General features: G+C 45.0%; 2 protein-coding genes across 4 annotated transcripts; one reads left to right on the top strand and one right to left on the bottom strand.

Annotated features, from left to right (window-relative positions):
• Positions 1–71: 71 nt before the first annotated feature.
• On the bottom strand, positions 72–12,033 carry LOC129828892 (beta-1,3-N-acetylglucosaminyltransferase radical fringe-like). Its single transcript, XM_055890173.1, has 9 exons — positions 11,046–12,033; positions 9,396–10,042; positions 3,912–3,960; positions 3,594–3,696; positions 2,548–2,701; positions 2,297–2,382; positions 1,960–2,125; positions 1,706–1,791; positions 72–1,455 (listed from the first exon to the last, which is right to left on the bottom strand). Exons 2-9 carry the CDS (start codon positions 9,948–9,950, stop codon positions 1,389–1,391), a joined length of 1,266 nt encoding a protein of 421 aa, XP_055746148.1. The 5' UTR covers positions 9,951–10,042; positions 11,046–12,033; the 3' UTR covers positions 72–1,388.
• Positions 12,034–12,119: 86 nt separating this feature from the next.
• LOC129828889 (COP9 signalosome complex subunit 1) lies at positions 12,120–20,827 on the top strand. Of its 3 annotated transcripts, none has more exons than XM_055890169.1 (14): positions 12,120–12,805; positions 14,097–14,189; positions 14,734–14,915; positions 15,102–15,269; positions 15,582–15,717; positions 16,483–16,560; positions 16,665–16,725; positions 17,005–17,090; positions 17,297–17,391; positions 17,511–17,616; positions 17,857–17,937; positions 18,988–19,125; positions 19,404–19,538; positions 20,181–20,827. In XM_055890169.1, the coding sequence occupies exons 1-14, from the start codon at positions 12,773–12,775 to the stop codon at positions 20,253–20,255; spliced, it is 1,467 nt and encodes a 488-aa protein (XP_055746144.1). In that variant the 5' UTR covers positions 12,120–12,772; the 3' UTR covers positions 20,256–20,827. The 3 variants fall into 3 exon arrangements, with proteins under 3 accessions (XP_055746144.1, XP_055746145.1, XP_055746146.1); XM_055890170.1 differs by having other exon boundaries at positions 14,071–14,189; XM_055890171.1 differs by lacking the exon at positions 12,120–12,805 and adding an exon at positions 12,846–12,990.
• Positions 20,828–21,972: the final 1,145 nt, after the last annotated feature.

Below are 21,972 nucleotides of genomic sequence, written 5' to 3'. Positions count from 1 at the left end.
CGTGCAAAAAGGAATGTGAGATATCAGTAAAACACACCTACTTCCAGCTCAAGCTCACACATTACAACAAGTCAACAACACTAATGTAACTTTTAATACACAGAGATATTAAACACAGGAATTGAGATGAGTGCAAAATGTGTAGTCTTTCTGACAGAGAAATAACATGTATTGGGGGAAACGCAACAAAGGGTTCTAATGAATGATCTTTAAGTTAATGTGCTCACCTTCAGAGGAGTCTGTTTTGGTTACTGCAGGGCTGTGTGTATCTGTGGTGCACACTTGTTTTCATTCCTACTGTCACACATACAATCCCTTTCATTCCTTCAATTAATTTTTCATGATGTGCTCTTAAGCATTTCCAATGTCTAGTTGATTGAAACATAAGGCACTGGTATCATCTTTGGCTATAAGATATGAAAAGCATTCTGATTGAGTGGTTAAACTATTATTTTGCACACAAACCTGCACATATGTACACACACCAGTTTGAAACCTCTTCTGGTGAGACATTAACGTCAGGACATGAGGGGCACAAGGGTAATCTGTGAAGTGAAACCGACGTGCAGCTAACAGTTTAGCTTCCTCCACTGTCCCTCTCCCCATACCGGGCTTCAACTAGTGATTCTCTGCTCGCAAACACACGTGACCAACCTCCTTGACAACGTGCCAATCGATTGAGCTATACAAAAGGATCCAATTGGATAGCTCCATCTGCGACATTTCAAGCTAGCCTTGGAGTCAGTTTACGGTACATTCTTAACTCCGTTACATTAGCACAAACGGCTCTCACTCATTACTTAAAAGGTCTCTCTCTTCCTGTAACACTGATATCAGATTATAATCTCTGATGATTTCTGGTCATGAGCTCTTGTATAAAAAAACATCAGTCCGGTAAATGTTTAGACCTAAAAGAAAATAAATTAACATTTCACCCTGTTCAGCATCTTAATGGTAACTTTTCAACAGTAATTTCAGTACCTTAACACTCCTTCAAAAAACCCTGGACCACAATACTAAAATATTAGAGTTTGGGATTTAAAGCAACGAGTGGTGATACACATCGCCACAGCAACAGCCAGCGATGACAATTTACTGCGACGAGTGGAGGGTACAGTACTGATAAGAGTAGTGGGGAATTTCTTCATCATCCCACCATGACCAAAGTGATCCTCACTCCATTTACCTCCTCTTGTCTCCTCTTAAAGACACACAGACATTTAACCATTTTATCTGAGTGAAGTGGTTCTGTAGGGTTAGCCAGGGTGCCAGTCTGGTTTTGCTTTGGCCAAATTGTCATTTTGCCATGGCAATGATATAGCTAGCATACACAGGGACACCAGTCAACCAGGCTGGTAGGAAGTATTGTAGATATACTTTAGTGGCCATCAATGGTGACCTTTACTAGGACACCAGTCAGTCTCTGGGTAGAGGAGGCAGTGGACAGTCTTAAACCTAGAGAGAGAGAGACGGAGAGATAGAGGGAGGGGAGGAAGAGAGAGGGAGAGATGAGCAATGCCGGGGGTGAGGGTGATGGTAAGACGAAAAAGAGTTGGTGGAGAGAGAGGGGACAACCATTTACATGTAATTCACAATTCAGCTAGAGCAAACTTTGAACTGAGGCAGAGGTTTAGCAAACCAGTGTCATGGAATTGTCTTGTGCATTACTGAATGCTGGGTGGATGTTGGGTTAACGTCTGATTACCGTGAGGGGTCCTCCACCAGAGAGAAGGCTCCTCCAATGCTGACCACATTCCTCCTGTTCTCAAAACCCCCGTAGCTCAGAGTGACCTAAACACACACACAAACAATTGGTAGCTGTTGCATACATCACAGACAAGACAAAGTAGGGTGTCTCTTTCTCTATCACCCACACACTTGTGTGTAGACAATCTCTCTCTCACAGGCAGAACCCCCCCCCCCCCCCTCCCCCCTACACACACAGCCCCCCACCCCTACCTGTTCCAGCACGGTGTCTGTGGGTAGCCTCTGCAGGTTCTCCAGGTGGGAGTGGAAGAGGTGGGTGTGAGTCAGCGTCACCTCCAGCAGCGCCTCAATGATGTAACCGATAGTGCAGTCGTCAGGGAGACGGATCTTCTCCGCCGTGCTGATGAAGTTCCCCAGACTGGGGGGAGGAGGACAGGAAAGGATGAAAAGGAAAAGGGGGGGGGGGGGGGGGGGGGTAAGAGTTGAGGTTGTGAGTGAACTGCTCAAAACAGTTTGGCTTAATAGCTTAACAGCTACAATAATATGTGCATCTGAAGAACATTGAGAGTGTTGAACTGTTCAAACTCACCTAGCCCATGGACTCATCTTGAGGGCCAGACCACGACTGATACAGAACCCTGCACCTCCTGTAGCAAACCAGAACTTCACTGACACCTGGGAGAAGAAAACAAGTGTCAGAGGTCAGGAGTAAGACAGGTAGAGAGGGAGAGAGATAAAGAGAGAGACAGGAAGGGAGGCATAGACAGAACGATCGAGATTGAAGGGATGGAGCGAGATGGTAAAGAGAAAGAGACTGACAAACAGACAGGGTGTACTCACAGATCCATCACTCTTGACCCTCTCTGCAGCCTCTATGGGGTGGTCGAGGCTGGGCCGGCCCAGGTAAACATCCTGGGTGTGTTGGAAGGAGGACAGCAGCTTCAGCAGACTGGGTACAATCACATAGTTATCATCATCCATATGGCAGAACCACCTGGGAGGAGGAGGAGAGAGAATTGAAAGGGAGGGAGGGGGGAGGACAGAGAGAGATGCAAGTTATCACATTAATACAGTTATTATAAAGTTATTAAAAATACATTTTATAAAGTGTCACTGACATGTTAAGGTGTTGTTATCATCACGACAATGATGGTGTTCATTGGAATGTATAGCAGCTCATAAAGTATCATATATAGTACATGGGACTGGAGCAAATGTGTCCATATTTTCACTGTTTTTATTTAACCTTTAACTAGGCAAGTCAGTTAAGAACAAATTCAAATTTTACGATGACGGCATACCCTGGCCAAACCCTCCCCCAAACTCAGACAACGCTGGGCCAATTGTGCACCACCCCATGGGACTCCCGATCACATCCGCTTGTGATACAGCCCGGGATCGAAACAGGGTCTGTAGTGACGCCTCTAGCACTGAGATGCAGTGCCGACAGCCTGCTGCGCCACTCGGGAGCCAAATAGGCCAGTGTGTTCCTACAATCTGTGCTTGCCAGAGCTACTGTACATGAAGACATACAGTCCTATCCATCTGTTGACCTCCTTAACTAAACACAGAATCTAAGACATACACGTGAGATGTATTCTCAAAATAGGCCTTTCCTCTTCTCACCAGTAAAGAAAGATAAATATTTACATAAGACAGGCAGTCTCCTGAAACTGAGCGGCTCAGTACTCTTGACAAAAGCAGCATCTTAACCACCAAGCAAGTGGGACTACTGCAGGTCTCTCTGATCAGGGCAGGAGAACAAACTAACTTCTGAATTGGCTTCTTACTGGCCAAATAATAAATAACTGAATCTATAGTTATGTTCTTAGCATGCAATGTGATGGTGAATAGCAGGAAGTAAGGTAAAGTATGTAAAGACTCACTTCCTCTGCGACTCGATGAACTTGTCGTATTCCACAGACATCTTACAGCACAAGGCCTGCCGCGTGTGTGCTGCTGAACAGTTGGTGTTGACGACATTAGCCCCTAAAGGAAAGATGAGGGATGTTGAGTCTACTTATCGTACTACTGAGACAGTAATGCTAGGGTATCAAATACACATATGCCTGATAACATATTACAAGTCTTTCTAAGAACTCCAATCACATTTGACAAATGGTTACATTTAAGAAGGTACAGTGACACAATAATTGCTCTCCTATTTGTACTTCCATTATACACCTATTAGAGTGTAGACTGACCTGCTCTCCTCCTCAGCTCCTGATCCTCCCCATCAGTGAATATAAAGGTCTTGAGGAGACAAACAGAGAGAGAGAGGTGTTGTTAACACTAAGTTTGTTTCCACGTATACACCCCCCCCCCCCCCCCCCACACAAGACAGACAGAACGAGAGAGAGCAAAAGAGAGAGGAGAGGGAAGAGAGATCAAAAATATGGCTTGCACAACGAGGCCTCCATGTCCTAGCCCTATACTGCTGATTCATGAGTGAAGCAGTTGGGTAAAACAATAACCAGACTATGCTAACTCAAACAACACTGGGCCCATTCTCCCTGGCACTCAGTCCCCCTCCTCCCCTTTACCCTGCTCGCCTCAACCATGGCATGCTCCCTCTTTCCTTTCCTCCTTCTCTCTCTCCTAATTGTCTGTTACCCCTCCCTTCCTCCTGTCATTTATTCTTTCCCTCCCTCCCTGCTGCCCGCCTGCCTCGTGCCCAGTGGCATGCCTTCTCTTTCTATCCCTCTGTCCCCTTTTCGTCTTTCTTCCCTCCCTCCCTCCCTCTTTCATCCCCCCTTCTTTTATCCTCCAGTCGTCTCCTCCCTGCCTCGTGCCCGGTGGCATGCCCTCTCTTTCCTGTGTGCCCTGGGAGATGCTGGGCATCCGTGCCAGGACTGGTGGAAAACTACACAGGACACCACAGGCATGTGACACACACACACACAATACACCACCAGGGCGAGCCAGACCATGCCAGGCAAACAAAGACCTTCCCTGATCAAAGAGGGGAGGACCCAGTCACCCTGGCAACTCGCAGATCCCTGGCTAGCCAGCAGGGCATAAATGGCCTGGACAGCAGTGTGGTTGCCAGGGCCCGGAGGCAGTGTGGTTGCCGTAGCCCGGAGGCAGTGTGGTTGCCAGGGCCCGGAGGCTGAAGTTTTAAACAGATTTCTACCATGTTACGTCAACCTGCCAGCCTGGGGCTATTCTGGCTCACTGTAGATGGTGTAAATTCTCTGACAGGCTGTTAAAACAACACAAATGTGCAAACAGTCACACACGAGAAAAGTGATAACATCTTGTTAAAACATTTCAAGATACCTTGGTTCTACTCTAGTTCATTCAAAGTCGCTACACCGTGCAGGAGGAAGCCTCCAATCTACAGTACCTTTCTTCCCTCCTTCCCATAAGTCATTTTCCAACAGCTCTATTATGAACACTGTAGAAGGATTCCTAGAATAGTTTCCACATTTGAGATACTCAGAGACTGAGCTGTGACTCAGTGTGGTTCCATGTCTTCTTTTCTTTCCAGAGAAATCTCTCCACATATATGGAGAGAAGGTTAGCCTCGTGTTCACTCAGCAAGACTGGAGCTAAAGAGAAATGGCTGCTCTGTGTTCTCACGGACTCCCCTCATAGGGTTTTAACAGGCCCAAATAAACCCAGCAGGCATCCTTTAAACTCCACTCCAGGTATACGTTGCCCGTAGTCACAGATCTAGGATCAGCCCACCATTATTTCAAAACTTAACCACTAGTGAGGAAAACACAAAACTGACCTTAGACTAGTGTCTTGGAGGTAGGAGCAACTTCATACTACTCCATAAACCTCACATGAGCCAGAATGACTGTTGAAAGCCCATTCTATTTGACCCTAGACACCAATCAGAGGCCTGTCTGTCTGTAGATCCCACCACTCTTTAAACTCTCTTGATTTCCAAACAGTAAAACAACTGATGAGCCTGACACATCCATATGATCTATAAATGAGTGGAACTACCCAGCTGCTACTCTTAACTGAAGCTCATAACATTTTCCTTAGAGTGACTCAACCTAGGCCGTCATTTTAAATAAGAATCTGTTCTTAACTGACTTGCCTAGTTAAATAAAATAAAAATGTTTTGTTAAATTGTTGACCTAAAAGACTGAGAACTAGGCCAATGCCCTATACCTGTCTGAGCCAATGGTCAGAACAGTAGCGGTGGTCACACTTGGTCTTTTAGTGAATAGTTGTGCAGGTGGCCATTAGAAAGTAGACACAGTGGGACGGTGGCACAATGCAGTCTTTGAACACTCCTCTCCTGGTCTGTGTCCCAAATTGCACCCCATTTCCTATATAGTGCACTACTTTGACCAGGGCCTGTAGTGCATTATAAAGAGAATAGGGTGCCATTTGGGATGCACCCCTGGAGCTGCCTGGGAGATAGGGTATTTTTATGTCAACACAAATGGAGCTGTGACGTTAGTTACTAAGCAAATTGGGCCAGTGTGTTTGGTCCTGTTAATGTGCAGCTGAACACTGGAACTCTTTGTCTTGAAGGGCCTCACTGCTGATCTGTTTTATAGGCCCAGAACAGACCCAGGATATGAACCACAGTCACCCTATTCCCTATATCCCCCATAATCAACTGGCGAACAGCAGTCCAGACTCAGAATGGGGTCGAGCTTCGACCCCTGGTATCATTTAAACACACGTAAGATATGGGAAAATGTGTAGAATTGCAGAAAATTAGCTTTAACACAGCAAAAACAATTCTCTGCCCCATGCAAAATGTGTAGAATTGCAAGAATGTTCTCTCCGCGAGCAAGAGTTGTGTGAACAGTTTGTGGGGGTTTGTGGGTTTGTTACTACACCGATAAATGACTATATCCATCCAGACCTTTGCCACCTCGGAAATTCGTGTGACCGGACCTTCTAAAATAGTACTTGTGAAATAAGCATAAGTGTGAAAGTATGTTAATACGTGATGTATGTTGGCTATGGTAAAAGAGTATGAAGTAGCCTATCCCTTCACTCACACAGCCTACCCCTTCAATTCAATGCTACACACTATTTAACACATGGGTATCTTTCTATAATATACTAGGTTATGGTTCTACCCTATGACACAGTTCTCCCCAGCTGTGCTCTTTTGCCAGGTGTGTTAGCTGAGGCTGGGGCAAAATCAGGCCCCCAAGGACTGGAGTTGCCCATCCCTGTTCTACAGCCTCCCATAGATCCCTGGGTGGGGAATGTTGATCTATATTCTACAGCCTCCCATAGATCCCTGGGTGGGGAATGTTGATCTATATTCTACAGCCTCCCATAGATCCCTGGGTGGGGAATGTTGATCTATATTCTACAGCCTCCCATACAGGCCCCTGTGTTTGGAGAAGGATAACACCAGAGAATTCTCCCCACTCCTCCCCCCCCCCCTGACTAATCCCCTAAACACATCTCTCATTCCTCCTGTGGTGGTAGACCCTGGGCCCCCAGATTACATTTACATTTACATTTTAGTCATTTAGCAGACGCTCTTATCCAGAACGACTTACAGTAGAGTGCATACATTTTATTACATTTTTTACATACTGAGACAAGGATATCCCTACCGGCCAAACCCTCCCTAACCCGGACGACGCTATGCCAATTGTGCGTCGCCCCACGGACCTCCCGGTTGCGGCCGGCTGCGACAGCCTGGGCGCGAACCCAGTCCAGCCTGGGCGCGAACCCAGAGACTCTGGTGGCGCAGTGCCCTAGACCACTGCGCCACCCGGGATGGAAGAAGTTCCATCCCGGGTGCCCTAGACCACTGCTTCCACCCAGATGGAAGAAGTTCTTGAGCAACCAGAGACTACAGGAGAGCAGGAGGAACACACTGCTGTGTTTGCTCTCTCTCTGGAATCTCTGTCCCCCACCCCCTTTCTTCCCAGTTCACCCAGCCTTGCTCCCACAGATTCCTCCTGCCCTCCAGCCTTCTAAATGGTGGGTGGTGGGGGTGGGCAGAAATTCCTGCACAGAGAGAGAGCAAACACAGCAGTGTGTTCCTCCTGCACACATCTCCTGCTATCCTCTATTCTATGGTTGCCCAGGAACATCTTCCCTCTGGTGGCCCAGGGTCTACAACCACATACAGGCCCGCGCATGAACGCTTCCCCACGCTGCACATACTGACACACACAGGGCATGCCTTTCCACCCTTCCTGCACACACACACCGTCATGTGCTTAACCATTCCACGTCCCCTGGCCACCATGGGTACATACCCACACACACTACGGCCAGCAAGACACTGTTCTGTAGAGCATCGGTTCTCTCCTGTACCATCACTACTACTCTACTCCCAGCGTCTGTGTCTCATTATGGTCCTGTATATACAGATCACTGAATCACAGCCCGAGATACAGGTAACTCAAACTTAAGCATAAATCATGTATTGATGGGACAATACGTTAGGATTGGGCCATAGTGGCTGAGGTTATGAGGGGTGGAGAACACATGGACTTCTCATCTCAGAGAATCTGTTTCAGTTTTACTTTATGGCTCCACTGAACATCAACCTTTGCTTTAGTGGAGGACTCTAACCGTGCAGATAAGGGAACACCCAATATCACACCAAACAACCACGAGACCAACTGAGATTGGCAGAAGAGCCAATTAGATGGCTTGGCGTCAATTCATCAAGATGAGTTACGCATGTGGTTTGTTAGAATCGTTATAGAACCCGATCCAAGCAGTCAATTGATTCCAAATGGCCTTTATGCTCTTGACGCACATCTCGTCATTCTGAACCATAGGAGTTGATACTCTTGCCAAGGGGGGAGAAGTTGTTTATTTAATGGTTGAGATGTTTTTCTGAGATGAGTTCCAAGTGCTTGAGCTCTGTGCTGACAGGGAGTGGACAGGGTATCTGCAATGTCCCAGATGTCTCTACTTTTGTAATAGCAGTAGGAAACCCAGATGTGGGCCAGCATGGGGGCATGAATCTGCAGTGTTGGCAACAACAACAAAAAGTTCTTGTATTGGATAGGTGCAGTGAAATGTGTTGTTTTAAAGGGTCAGCCATAGTAGTATGACATCCCTTGAGCAAATTAGGTTTAAATGCCTTGCTCAAGGGCACGTCGACACATTTTTTTATCTTGTAGGGCGGGGTATTCAAACCAGCGACCTCTTGGTTGCTGGCCCAATGCTTTAACTGCTAAGCTACCTGCTGCCCTATGGCTAAAACCATCCCTATGAGCACATGAAGACATTGGAAAGACGTTGAAAATAAATGTTTTAAAAATCTTGTGTTCCCTGGGATAGAATCTTAGACCAGAATTTGCCATAGCAGCACATTTCCTCCACTTCCATGTTCTATATGATAATCAAACCCTTGTTGAAGGAGTACAGCCAACTCTTCAGAGAAATGGACCTGCAGTGTAGTTGCAGTGACATGCAGCCCATGGCGCTAGAAATGATGTTCAGTAAAGATACTGTTACTACAGCTGCTTGGAGAACAGAGAGAGGGGAAGGAGTCCTTGTGTACTCTAGAAACACACCCTGTCTGGAGGTCTTGCTAACAGTACAAGACAAATGAGATGATCTACCCTGTAGACAAAACATAACCTAGGGGGGGCTGTGTTTGTATTGACATAACAAATACCCTTATCCAGGGCCATAGGCTGCATCTGAACCACTGCCAAGTTCGGACTTGAGTGTGTGTGTGTGTGTGTGTGTGTCAGTATGCATGTGTTTGTGTTCCTCCCTACCTGTTCTTTGGCTTTGGACACCCAGGTCTGGAACAGCAAATCCAGTCTGGACTTGTGGTACTTCCTGGTGGTCTTCACCGCTATGAAAATGTCTTTCAGCTCTAAAGGGGTCCTGGACCGAGACCCTCCAGCCCCCACCACAACTCCAGCTCTGTGGAGAAAGTCCTCCTTCGGCCCTGTCTGAGAGTCTGTATGCTTTCCATTGCCCTGGGTGTCACCTCGACCAGCTGTATACACCCAGTCCCCATCCCCAGTCCTCTTGGTCTCTCTGGGTGTGCCCTGCCCTATAGATCCACCATCAATCCCATTATGTCCCACTGTCACTGTCACTTTCCCCACATCTGCCTGGAGAGGGACCACCAGACCTCCAGGGTGCTGGGTTTTTTTGCTGGCGCCTGTGCCCGCCCGGGCAGGCTTGGTGTGGGCCCGGGGCTGAGGCAGGTCCCCCTGATGCTGTGAGGGCTGGAGGGCAGGGATGAGGAGCAGCAAGAGGGCACAGAGGGCCAGGGAGAACAGAAAGCAGAGCTTGCTGACACCCATCGAGGAGACATGCATCCTGATTGGCCGCTGGAGGGGCCTGTCAGCCGCCGACGCCAGCTTTGCTTCCCGCTCCAGCACCTCCCATCTTTATGACATCACACAGGAACCTGAAGAGACATCACCACCACCCTCATAATAAGATGACAGTGACACACTTGAAAACATAATCTATCTCAGTGTATGGATACTGGCTCCTGCATGGGTTTACTCTACCCTGGGTGCCAGATATACTAGTCTGTTTCTGCATAAAAGGGCCACGATCTCACTGTACAACTCAATATACATTCTGATTGAGTCCCTCTTAAATGGCAGACACTATTTCTTCTCAGTCTGACCACTAACCATTGCTGAATTGGCAAAGACAGGCCTGTATAGTCTGGAAGTTCTCCTCTTGGCACATTGTCACTCATGCCCTTCCATTTGCCAGTCAGTTTATACAGGTCACATTTAATTGACAGACTTACCTTCAGTGTGTGAGCAATTTCCTGTTTGCTGCTATTTTCAGAGGCAATGATACCTCAACCAGTAACAGATGCCAGTTGTAGGAAGCAGAGGGATGTAATCAAACCCTTTTTTCTTTACTAAAATTAGCCCCCTTAGTAAAATATGAGCTCTCCGCACAGATATGTGGATATAGCATGAAGGATAGTATGGTTTATGAAGGAGTTATACATAATTTACAGAGGGAAATAAATAAATAAACATAATGCATAAAATTTAATATTTTGGTGCCTGGTTTGGAATTATGCAAATCTGCAAATCTGGTAGATGCAAATCTGCCAGATTGGGTCACTGCCAATAGAAACAGGTCTGACTGCTGTGGGCTCGGTCATTTAACTGTAGAGTTCACAACAAATGTAGGAAAACAACAACGCGATTAACAAACATGATTGGGTCTTATAAAAGGTAACTTTAAAGTTTACGGGGATGTTTAGGAGTTGTTTCGTGTGCATGTCGTGCACATACGAGTCTATAGGCTGTCCTACGGTAAACAAAAGAAAGGCAAGCGTGTTCAGTCAATTATTTAGAATTACATTCTATGAAAACCCCTGTTTATGCCGAATTACTTAAAACACTTATTCTGTGATGACGAAAATGCCTTATACTTACATGGAAACAAAATAAATCACGTTTTTAATCCGATGTGCCTCCTCCCAAATGCAGCAACAAAAACACCCACACCAGGGGAACTGGTCACCAAAAATGAATTAAGTGAACAGAATCTGATCAAAGAAAATGAAAATACAATACAGGGTTTCCATACGCTTTTATACTCTTCAACGATCTTCTCTTTTTTTGTCTCCACGTCTTGACTATGATTTGATTGGGCTCAGATTTTAACCATCAGCAGCCCGCTTTCTCTATACGACCGCGATTAGGTAGCCTAGCTGTGCACTCAACCAGTCAAGTGCAAGCGAGTCAAACAACGTAATTTGTTTCTATTGCGATTATAAACGACCTCTGTTTCTCGGATTCCTCTCAAATCACCAACTGTGTGATTCTCGCTCCAAACGCAAATCCTCTGAAACTGAGCGCCCTCTGGCTGATGCTGACCTGGCCTTGCAAATTAAATGTCCCTGTAGTGTAGTAGGCTACAGCTGTTGGGGTCGCCACTGTGTTGCTATTTTCGCTCTGGGTGTCGTAGGCTCTCGTAGCCAATTTTGTGCTGACAATGAAAAAGTTGTTAGACAAAACAACTCGCGGCAAAAGCCCTCCAGTAGGCTTAGCCAAAAAAGTTGAAAACACGTATTCATCTCAAGGGTGAACTCAAATAAATTGTTAGAATTTACAATTTGAGTAATTCATTTTTAATATCTGAACTAGTTGTATCTTAATACAAATTACCATCAGTTTGCAACAGTGTTTTGTTGTTGTTGATCGAAATATTCCGCGTTCAAAACAACTGGGAACACGGAAATCTCCGATGACTTCAGTGCGTTGAAACAACTGGGAACTCGGGAACAAACGATCTCCCACTGGTAAAAATCGATTTGAACTGTCATCCAACTAGGAATATAGGGCCTTTTTCTAGAGCTCCGAATTTTCAACCTGAATATCACTGACGTCATGATTTGACCTCGTATTTTTCCGAGTTTGGAGTTGATGTGAACGCTGCAATAACACTGCATCGGACACATCTGGAGCAGCGCTGACGTCATTACGTAAAGAGCCCTGTGAACCCATGCCCCGGATGTGATAGCGAGACGTTATTTGTTGCTGTAGACTCAGAATATCCATCATATTACATTTTAGTCATTTAACATACACTCTTATCTAGAGCTATTTACAGTAGCGAGTGGATACATTGTTGTACATTTGTTCTGGTCCCACATGGGAATCAAATCCACAACCCTGGCGTTGCAAGCGCCATGCTCTACCAACTGAGACACAACGGACCACATCGACCAGTTAATCGACTGGCTGCTCAAACAATGAAAATAAATGTCTTCAGAAATGGAAGGCATTCGGGAGAAGGCAAGATCAGGTGGGACCATTCTAGCCAATGAGAGGACAGATATGAGTGCGATAACAGGCACAAATCCGATATAAAGTGTTTTTTCTCAAACTTGGCAGGATATCATGTGTCCTACTTATATTAGTACACTCGTAACAACGTAAGCATTACCAAACGTACATTCGATCAAATAAGCCTCAAGTAGAAAATAAGACATTCATTTTTTGTTAACTAAATTCGACACTCATTGATCTCCATACAACAACTCCTCCCTTGATCAGCGGGAAAAACGCCACCTGCTGGAGAAGACAGATTTTGGTCCCAGTTATCCGTCTCGCTTCGCTTCTTCCTCTCTGCCGCTGAACGTCACAAACCGTGAAAGATGCCTTTGCCCGTGCAAGTATTCAACTTTCAGGTAATAATTAATCGATTTTGATGCATGTTTACACAAAAACGGTATGCGGGTAGGCACGTGGAGAAGGCTGTCCTCGCGCTTAACTGGGACGGTGGATACTCTGATAAACACGCAAGCCTTGCATACATCGGGAGTAGCTTGGGCCGCTAGCAGTACTGGCAAGCTAACTAGCTAGGCTAACTTTAGTAAGTTCAAATAGCTAACTCTACAGCGTTATATTTCCATTCACTGTTATTCTATACCAACTGACTAGATTTTAGAATGACACATTTTTTAGAAAGGTGCATCCCATGAAACTGTTCGCTGGTCATTTATGGTTTCTTCAGGCACTTTGACAGTCATGCTAGCTAGCTAGTTTTCTGTTATTGTAGTTAGTTGACTTGTTATCCAGCTAGTAGTAGTTTAGCCAACCCTTTTTCATTTTGTTCAGCAACACATGTACATTGTGTCTCCAATGTAAATATCCAGTAGGACATGAGCGATCTGTCTATTGTGGGAGTGTCGTGTATGTATGGCTATTTTCATTACCTTGGTAACCTGGTTGCAGACAGTCAGTATTCCCCTTATTGTGCCACGCTCCTATGACACTTATCAACAGTATGTACAGATAACTTCCAAAATAAAGATAACACTTGATAAAATCAGGGATACAAAGTATATTGAAAGCAGGTGCATCCACAGGTGTGGTTCCTGAGTTAATTAATCAATTAACATCACATCATGTTTAGGGTCATGTATAAAAATTCCCCGTTGCCTGTTATTTTGGGTACCATTGCTAGATGAAGATATCTCTGTGACTTTGAAAGAGGGGGTCTCAAAAGAGCAAAGGGGGTTTAAAGTGTGTGTGTCAGTCACCTGATCTCAACCCAATTTTTTAATTGTACCTTTATTTAACTAGGCCGTCATTGAAAAGTCTTATTTTCAATGACGGCATAGGAACAGTGGGTTAACTGCCTTGTTCAGGGGGAGAACGACCGATTTTTACTATGTCAGCTTGGGGATTCGATCTTGCAACCTCTGTTACTACAAAACTCTAACCACTAGGCTACCTGCCCCCCCATTTTAGGAGGTTCTGTAGCGGCACCTGAGACAGTTTTCCACCACCATCCACATAACATCAAATTATGGAATTTTCGTGAAAGAATGGTGTCACATCCCTCCAATAGAGTTCCAGACACGTGTAGCATTGAAGCTGTTCTGGCAGCTCGTGGTGGCCCAACACCCTCTTAAGACACTTTATGTTGGTGTTTCTTTTATTTTGGCAGTTACCTGTATGTTCGCTCTTCTTCAGGGGGTTGTTGAGCCCATGCAGATAGATGCTGACCCACAGGAGGACCAGCAGAATGCACCAGATGTCAACTATGTGGTGGAAAACCCCACGCTGGTATGGTCTATCTATCCAGGATTTCCCCCTACTGGCATTGTAAGGGCGGGCTTGTTTCATGTAGATGGGACTCAAATACCACACAAATGACATTTCTACTGCTATTTAAATGTTAAACTGAAATCAAAGGAATCTGTAGAAGGGGAATACCCCACAACACATGCCACTAGAGGTCTCTTCACAATACCCAAGTCCAGAACAGACTGGTAGGTGCTACATAGAGCCATGACTACATGGAACTCTATTCCACATCAGGTAACTGATGCAAGCAGTAGAATCAGATTTTAAAACAGATAAAAATACACCTTATTAAACAGCGGGGACTGTGAAGAGACACACACAAACGCGAGCATACAAATAATGTGGTATTATACATGTTGTATTGTAGTGGTGTAATGATGTACTGTTTTATGTGTAATATAAGTGCGTTAATGTGTTTGGATCCTTAATAAATACAAATGCAGACTATTGAGTGAAAAATCAACATTTTTAGGCTTTTGTCCCACTGAAGTGTGTGTGTGTGTCTTTGTCTCCCTTTCTCTAGGACCTGGAGCAGTATGCATCCAGCTACTGTGGTCTGATGCGTATTGAGAGGCTGCAGTTCATAGCAGAGCACTGTCCCCAGCTCCGCGCCGAGGCCCTGAAGATGGCCCTGTCTTTCGTCCACAGGACCTTCAACGTAGACGTGTACGAGGAGATCCACCGCAAGCTCACAGAGGCCACCAGGTAGGTGTATCACAGCCCTAGCTTAGCCTAGTACCCTCCAGCATAGCACAGAGAAGGTACAGCAACGAAGAGTGGTTACTACTAGTGCATAGTATGTTATTTTTCATTGTTGGTATGGAAAGTGCTTTTTGTTTTTGTTGAGTGTTTGATTGATTCGTGTGTGTGTGTGTGTGTGTGTGTGTTCAGAGAGGTCCAGGGGGCTCCAGATGCTGCGGTGGAGGGCGGAGCAGTCGAACCCCCTCCTCTGGACACAGCGTGGGCCGAGTCGACCAGGAAAAAGGCCCTGCTCAAACTGGAGAAATTGGACACTGACCTGAAGAACTACAAAGGAAACTCCATCAAAGAGAGCATCAGGTGGGTGGGAGACGCTACGGTTGCATCAAGTAGATAATAAACCGATTGGGTAATCCTCACCTCCAAGAGGATCGGCCTGAGCAATGTGCTGCGTCTGTTTGCAGATCTTGAAGTAATCACTGAGTAGTTGACTAGTAGTAGTAGTTTTTTTAATGTAAGGTCATTTGGAATGGAATATTTATTTGTTGATCAGTGATTCTGCATAGTGCTTTGTTCAGGCCAAAGGGGGGGGATCTGAATTTTCCTTTCCTGACCTCTCTTTCTCTGTGGTACTGGCCCAAACGCTCTCTATAATTATTTTTTTCACCTCAGGAGGGGTCATGATGACCTTGGGGACCACTACTTGGACTGCGGTGACCTCAGCAACGCCCTTAAGTGCTACTCCCGAGCCCGAGACTACTGCACTAGCGCCAAGCATGTCATAAACATGTGTCTTAATGTTATCAAGGTATGTCATCATTCATCATAATGACAGTTAGTGGTCCTAGTTTTTTGATCAATGCTCTTTTTTTTCCTTCTTTTTTTTTAATTTTTTTTAAATTTTATCCCCTTTTCTCCCCAATTTTCGTGGTATCCAATCGCTAGTAATTACTATCTTGTCTCATCGCTACAACTCCCGTACGGGCTCGGGAGAGACGAAGGTCGAAAGCCATGCGTCCTCCGAAGCACAACCCAACCTAGCCGCACTGCTTCTTTAACACAGCGCGCCTCCAACCCGGAAGCCAGCCGCACCAATGTGTCGGAGGAAACACCGTGTACCTGTCCCCCTTGGTTAGCGCGCACTGCGCCCGGCCCGCCACAGGAGTCGCTGGAGCGCGATGAGACAAGGATATCCCTACCGGCCAAACCCACCCTAACCCGGACGACGCTAGCCCAATTGTGCGTCGCCCCACGGACCTCCCGGTCGCGGCCGGCTGCGACAGAGCCTGGGCGCGAACCCAGAGACTCTGGTGGCGCAGTTAGCACTGCGATGCAGTGCCCTAGACCACTGCGCCACCCGGGAGGCCCGATCAATGCTCTTAATCCTGATGTAAAGTCTGGAGGGCAGAAGGGCTATATTCCTCTTTCGTTCTCTCTGCCTCACTTGTTCTCAGCCTCTTGCTTTCTCTGTGATATGATTAACTTCAATGACTAGCACTAGAGGGCGGTATTGATATGTGTCCTACAGGCTTTCTTACTGAATTTACTGTTTGTTTACTGTTTCATCTATCAGGTTAGCGTCTACCTCCAGAACTGGTCCCACGTCCTTAGTTATGTAAGCAAAGCTGAATCCACGCCAGAGATAGCAGAGGTAAGTCATAGGTTTCTCAGAGAGAGAGCATAAGTCCTCTACTATCTTAAAAAAACACAGACGTGTCCATCTTTACTGAGGGAATATCTTTATTTTTGTTTCAGCAAAGAGGGGAGAGAGATTGCCAGAGTCAGTCAGTCCTCACCAAATTAAAATGTGCTGCAGGTAATTCACTCTATCTTTGTTGTTCTACAAAGAGATGTACATAAATATTTTCACCTGTTGTTCTCTAGAGGGTATAAAACTCACTAACAACAGATGCCAATCTTCAACAGGTCCAGACACTCATGCTAATGTTTTGTTTCAATGAAAAGGGATTTGTTTTAAACCCCCTTCTGCTTTGATTAGATTACAAAGTTCTCTTCCCACACTCAGGTTAATTTGACCTCTCGTTCTTTCTCCTTGTTCCTCCTCCACGTCTGTATATTTGTCACTGTCCCCCAGGCCTAGCTGAGCTGGCCTCCAGAAAGTACAAACAAGCAGCCAAGTGCTTCCTGCTGGCCTCTTTCGACCACTGTGACTTCGCTGAGGTTAGTCGGTCTGCCTGCCTGCCTGTCTGTGTAGTACTTTAAAGGTGAAGTCTGTGACTTCCCTGTGATAATTGTGTATTGTTTATCAACATTTGGGAAGGCAACAACAACTAGGACATGGGTACTTGGACGATTGTAAAGACAAATTCTAATATTTAAAAACAATTCTGTTGGCATTGTACCAACCTCCTGTATTGTGTGTCCAGCTCCTGTCCCCCAGCAATGTAGCTGTGTACGGAGGGATGTGTGCCCTCGCCACCTTCGACAGACAGGAGCTACAGAAGAACGTAATCTCAAGCAGGTGTGTGAGTGCGCAAACGCCTGTGTATCTGCTGTATAAATGGTGTGTGTTTTTCATGTAACTAATCGAGCTGTGTTACCATCCACCATCTTCTATTCATGTCTTTTATGTCCTTCCAGCTCTTTTAAATTATTCTTAGAGTTGGAGCCTCAGGTCCGTGACATCATCTTTAAGTTCTATGAGTCAAAGTACGCTTCCTGTCTCAAAATGCTGGATGAGATCAAGGTGAGATTAATCTAATTAATGATCTATGATTATCAATCGATCCAGTGATTGCATTGATGTGAAAAACATAAAATGGGTAGCAAAGAATTTGAAAACGGGAATTAAACGACGTAAGAACCAAGTAATGTGATTTCCTATGTTGAAAGCTATGGTGTATTTTCCTAGTGCTGTATTTTCATTATGTTGATAACACATATTTGAAACCTGTCCTAAATGCAGATTACTTTTCTTATTTCTCAGGATAATCTGCTGTTAGACATGTACCTGGCCCCCCACGTACTGACCCTCTACACACTGATCAGGAACAGAGCCCTTATACAGGTGAGACTGGGGGACAGGAACACTTTTCCTCCAGTACTCCCATATAATACTGAACATCATGGACATCCAGAGTATTCTGTTGTTTTCCTTATATACCCACAACTACGGATGGGTTTCAATAGTCAATTAGTCAGTCAATGGCTCCCCCATAGACGTAAAAAAAAAATAGGCAATCGTTGCGTCTGTGGGAAAGAATCGGAAACAAAACTTCTCTCTCTAACCACGTTTCCATCCACAGTTTTTATGCGCGTAAAGTCATAACGTAAATAAAAAAATTGTGACCGTTTCGGTACAATTTTTGAAAATGCTGACAGACAATTTGTTCGTTTGACATCGTGGGATATTTTTGTGTCTGTAAAATTAATTATGCGAGAAATGGAGGTGTAAATGCCTCTGCGCACATATTGATATAATAACCATCATATGCAGATTCTAGAATATTTACATGAAAATCTGTCTCTAATTGGATGGAAACCTGTCACTTCTAGCTCAGGCAGCAATCAATACTACATTTAGCTGAGGAAATGTGTCTGAATGACACTGGTCAAACATCTACAGGGTTGCATCCCAAATGGCACCCTATTCCTTCTATAGATCACTACTTCTGACCGTATCCCTGGTTGGGAAGCAACCAGGGTTAACTGGACTAGCAGGTGAAGTATGGCACCTAAGATGGTTGTTCTGCTAATGTTAGTTAATATCATGCCCTAAATTAGACACTGTTCTTGTGCTTGACCTCTTGGTCTCCTTTCTGTCTTACTGCAGTGGGATGATGGTTGGGATACTTGTTGGAGGGTGTGCGTTACGCTGGTGTTATTTAGATTGTAAATAATAAATATGTAATCAAAATAGTTTGGTTTGGGGATCATTAACATTCAGAGCAGGTTCTCTCTCCCCAGTATTAATGTGTGTGTGTTTGCTGCAAGTTCTGCTGTAATGTACACTTTTTTTTGTGTAGTGGTGTGGGCGAGGGTCATTCATGCGTGTGCAGTACCTCAGTCTCTACTTTTCATTTGCATGTATGACTAAGATGTTGTGTGTGTGTTGCAGTACTTCAGCCCGTACGTGTCTGCAGACATGACTAAGATGGCCCAGGCCTTCAACACCACGGTGCTAGCTCTGGAAGACGAACTCACCCAGCTCATACTGGAGGGACTTATCAACGCACGCATAGACTCCCACAGCAAGGTAACACACACACACACACACTCAAGAGTCAAGTCACATATACACCCCACCCCCCAGCTCTCTCACTCACACTCACTAGATGAGCTCCGATCACTCTTTCATTGTTTAACAGTTTATAATCTTATAATGCAGCATGGGATGTTGATTTGACAGTGACCCAAATGGTTTGCCACAGCGCTCTTATCCCCAGCCTGTCTCTCTCCTCCCTTCTCTCTTTGAGATGCCGAGCACATTTATGTACAAAGAGACTATGAAATACTCTTCCCTCCTCATCTCAGATCCTGTATGCGCGGGACGTGGACCAGCGGAGCCACACGTTTGAGAAGTCTATCCACATGGGCAAGGAGTTCCAGAGGCGAGCCAAAGCCATGATCTTACGAGCTGCCGTGCTGCGCAACCAGATACACGTCAAGGTACCTCTGCACACAGGGTCTCCCTGGGGTTTTCAGGCTGCTTTCTCTCTACTCATCTATCTTGACCCCCCCCCCCCCCCCCCCCCTTTGTTGCCTCTTACCTTTATGATATGGACATCTCTCAGAACTGCTATTTATTTCTTTATTTTGACATCCTTGCCTCAATCAGCCTCCCTATCAGTGCCGCCATCTAATCAGCTCCTTTCTTTCTCTCGTTCCCATATCCGCTTGGTCTTCCTTTCATTCTATCTCGTTGACCTCTGGTACACCCATCCTCTCTACAGGCCGTCCTCCCCCTCCTCATCTCTGTTCCTCTCAGCCATCCACTACTGCTCATTTCCACACATCATTGGCTCTGAAATAAAATACCTTTGATTCAGAGGAGGAATCTCTGTCGTCTGTCCCTCTCACCCCAGTTTGTCATGATCTTACAGTACCAGAGAATAGCTGCAACACTTTTTATATTGTATGCTTGGTACGTTTTCCTTTTGATACATATACTGTATGTTCTTACATCTGAAGACTGGTAAAGGCATCAGAATGCAGGATGAGAATTTAGTTCTCCCCCGTCTTTGCTTATAGAGGATGTCAACCACTCAACCTTATTTCTCTCCCTCCCTTTTTCCCTCCCTCTCTCTCCAGTCTCCTCCCAGGGAGGGCAGCCAAGGCGAACTCAACTCTGCCAACAGCCAATCACGAATGAGCACCAACATGTGAACATTCCCATGAGACATCTGTCTTATAGGAAGTTACCATGTCAGGGGGGGGATCTGCCAGGGGACCTAGCACCCCACCCCCCCATCTGAGGATCCCCCTCCTCCTGCTGACTCAGTGCTGCATCTTTTGCCTGCAGAAAGAAAAATACTGAGATGTCAACTTCAATAGGCTGAGTCTTAAATGGTACCCCTATTCACTATATAGTGCACCACTTTTGACCAGGGCCTATAGAGCTCTGGTCAACTGTAGTGCACGATATAGGGAATAAGGGAGCCATTTTGGATGCACCAAGGACTCTGGTCATGTGGGAAGTGAACAGTGGTAGTCTGTGGAGATACTTGATGAGCAACCTGAGTGTGTTAACGTTGTATTGGAGAGGCTGTGAGTGTTTAGAGTTGAGTGGCGCTCAGTCGCTTCACAGTACTGTCCTCTTTTCCTAAGATGCACTTTTCTTTCATTCTTTTTTTCTCATGATAGACATGATGCATCCATTAAGAAATTAACAGAACACACACTTCAGAACCAATGTCCATAAGATCTGATTTTAAAATAAATGTGTATGATAATCGGAAGCGTGGTCAGGACTTTTGTCTTCTCACTACATACCTTTGTTTACCAGTTGCACAATAAGCCAATTTCCCACACACCCTTAACATTGTTTATTTATGACCTCTAAAGAACAGAATGTTAATACTGAGATGTAGTTTTTTAGGAAGATTGCATTGAATTTGAATGTTATGTGATTTTATTTATTCTTGTACAAAGTAATTGGATATAAGTCAAAAGGGACTGTACCGTAAGCAGAGGTTGACGATGAGGAAATTAGTTTCATTTATTTTTCTCTTTGCGGTGTCATCTGATTCCTGCTTCTCCCACATTAAAACCTCACAAAATCACTGATCTCGACAACTGATAGCATGCACTTGTTTTAATTATTCGAATGGATGAGGGGAGCTGGTCCTGGGGCTCTGTTCACAAACAAACAGCCCCAGGATAGCAACACAATTAGACCCAACCAAGTCATGAGGGAAAAAAAGAAAATTACTTGACATATTGGAAAGAATTTACAAAGAAACAGCTATTTGGCCCTAAACGGAGAGTGCACAGCGGCAGAATATCTGGCCACCGTGACTGGCCCAAAATTAAGGAAATCTTTGACTATGTATAGACTCCGTGAGCATAGCCTTGCTATTGAGAGAACCTGGTTCCAAAAAGAAGCTTCACTTCCTAACCGCCTGCCAAATATATGACCATATTAGATATGCATATTTCCCTCATTACACAGACCCACAGAGAATTCGAAAACAAATCCAATTTTGATAACTCCCATATCTATTGGGTGAAATACCACAGTGTGCCATCACAGCAGCAAGATTTGTGACCTGTTGCCACAAGAAAAGGGCAACCAGTGAAGAACAAACACCATTATACAACCTATATTTGTTTATTTATTTTCCCTTTTGTACATTAACTATTTGCACATCATTATAACACTGTATATGACATTTGAAATGTCTTTATTCTTTTGGAATGTTTGTGAGTGTAATGTTTACTGTTCATTTTATATTATTTTTTTCACTTTTGATAATTATCTATTTCGCTTGCATTGGCAAGGCAAACATATGTTTCCCATGCCATTAAAGTCCCTTAGATTGATATTGGCGACACAACTTTACTCACGGGGAAAATTAGTATTCGTGTGTTAGATCCAATTATT

The sequence above is a fragment of the Salvelinus fontinalis genome, chromosome 30 (genome assembly GCF_029448725.1).
Source record: "Salvelinus fontinalis isolate EN_2023a chromosome 30, ASM2944872v1, whole genome shotgun sequence".
NCBI classification, from domain to species: domain Eukaryota; kingdom Metazoa; phylum Chordata; class Actinopteri; order Salmoniformes; family Salmonidae; genus Salvelinus; species Salvelinus fontinalis.
This window is presented reverse-complemented; position numbering and strand designations above follow the sequence as displayed.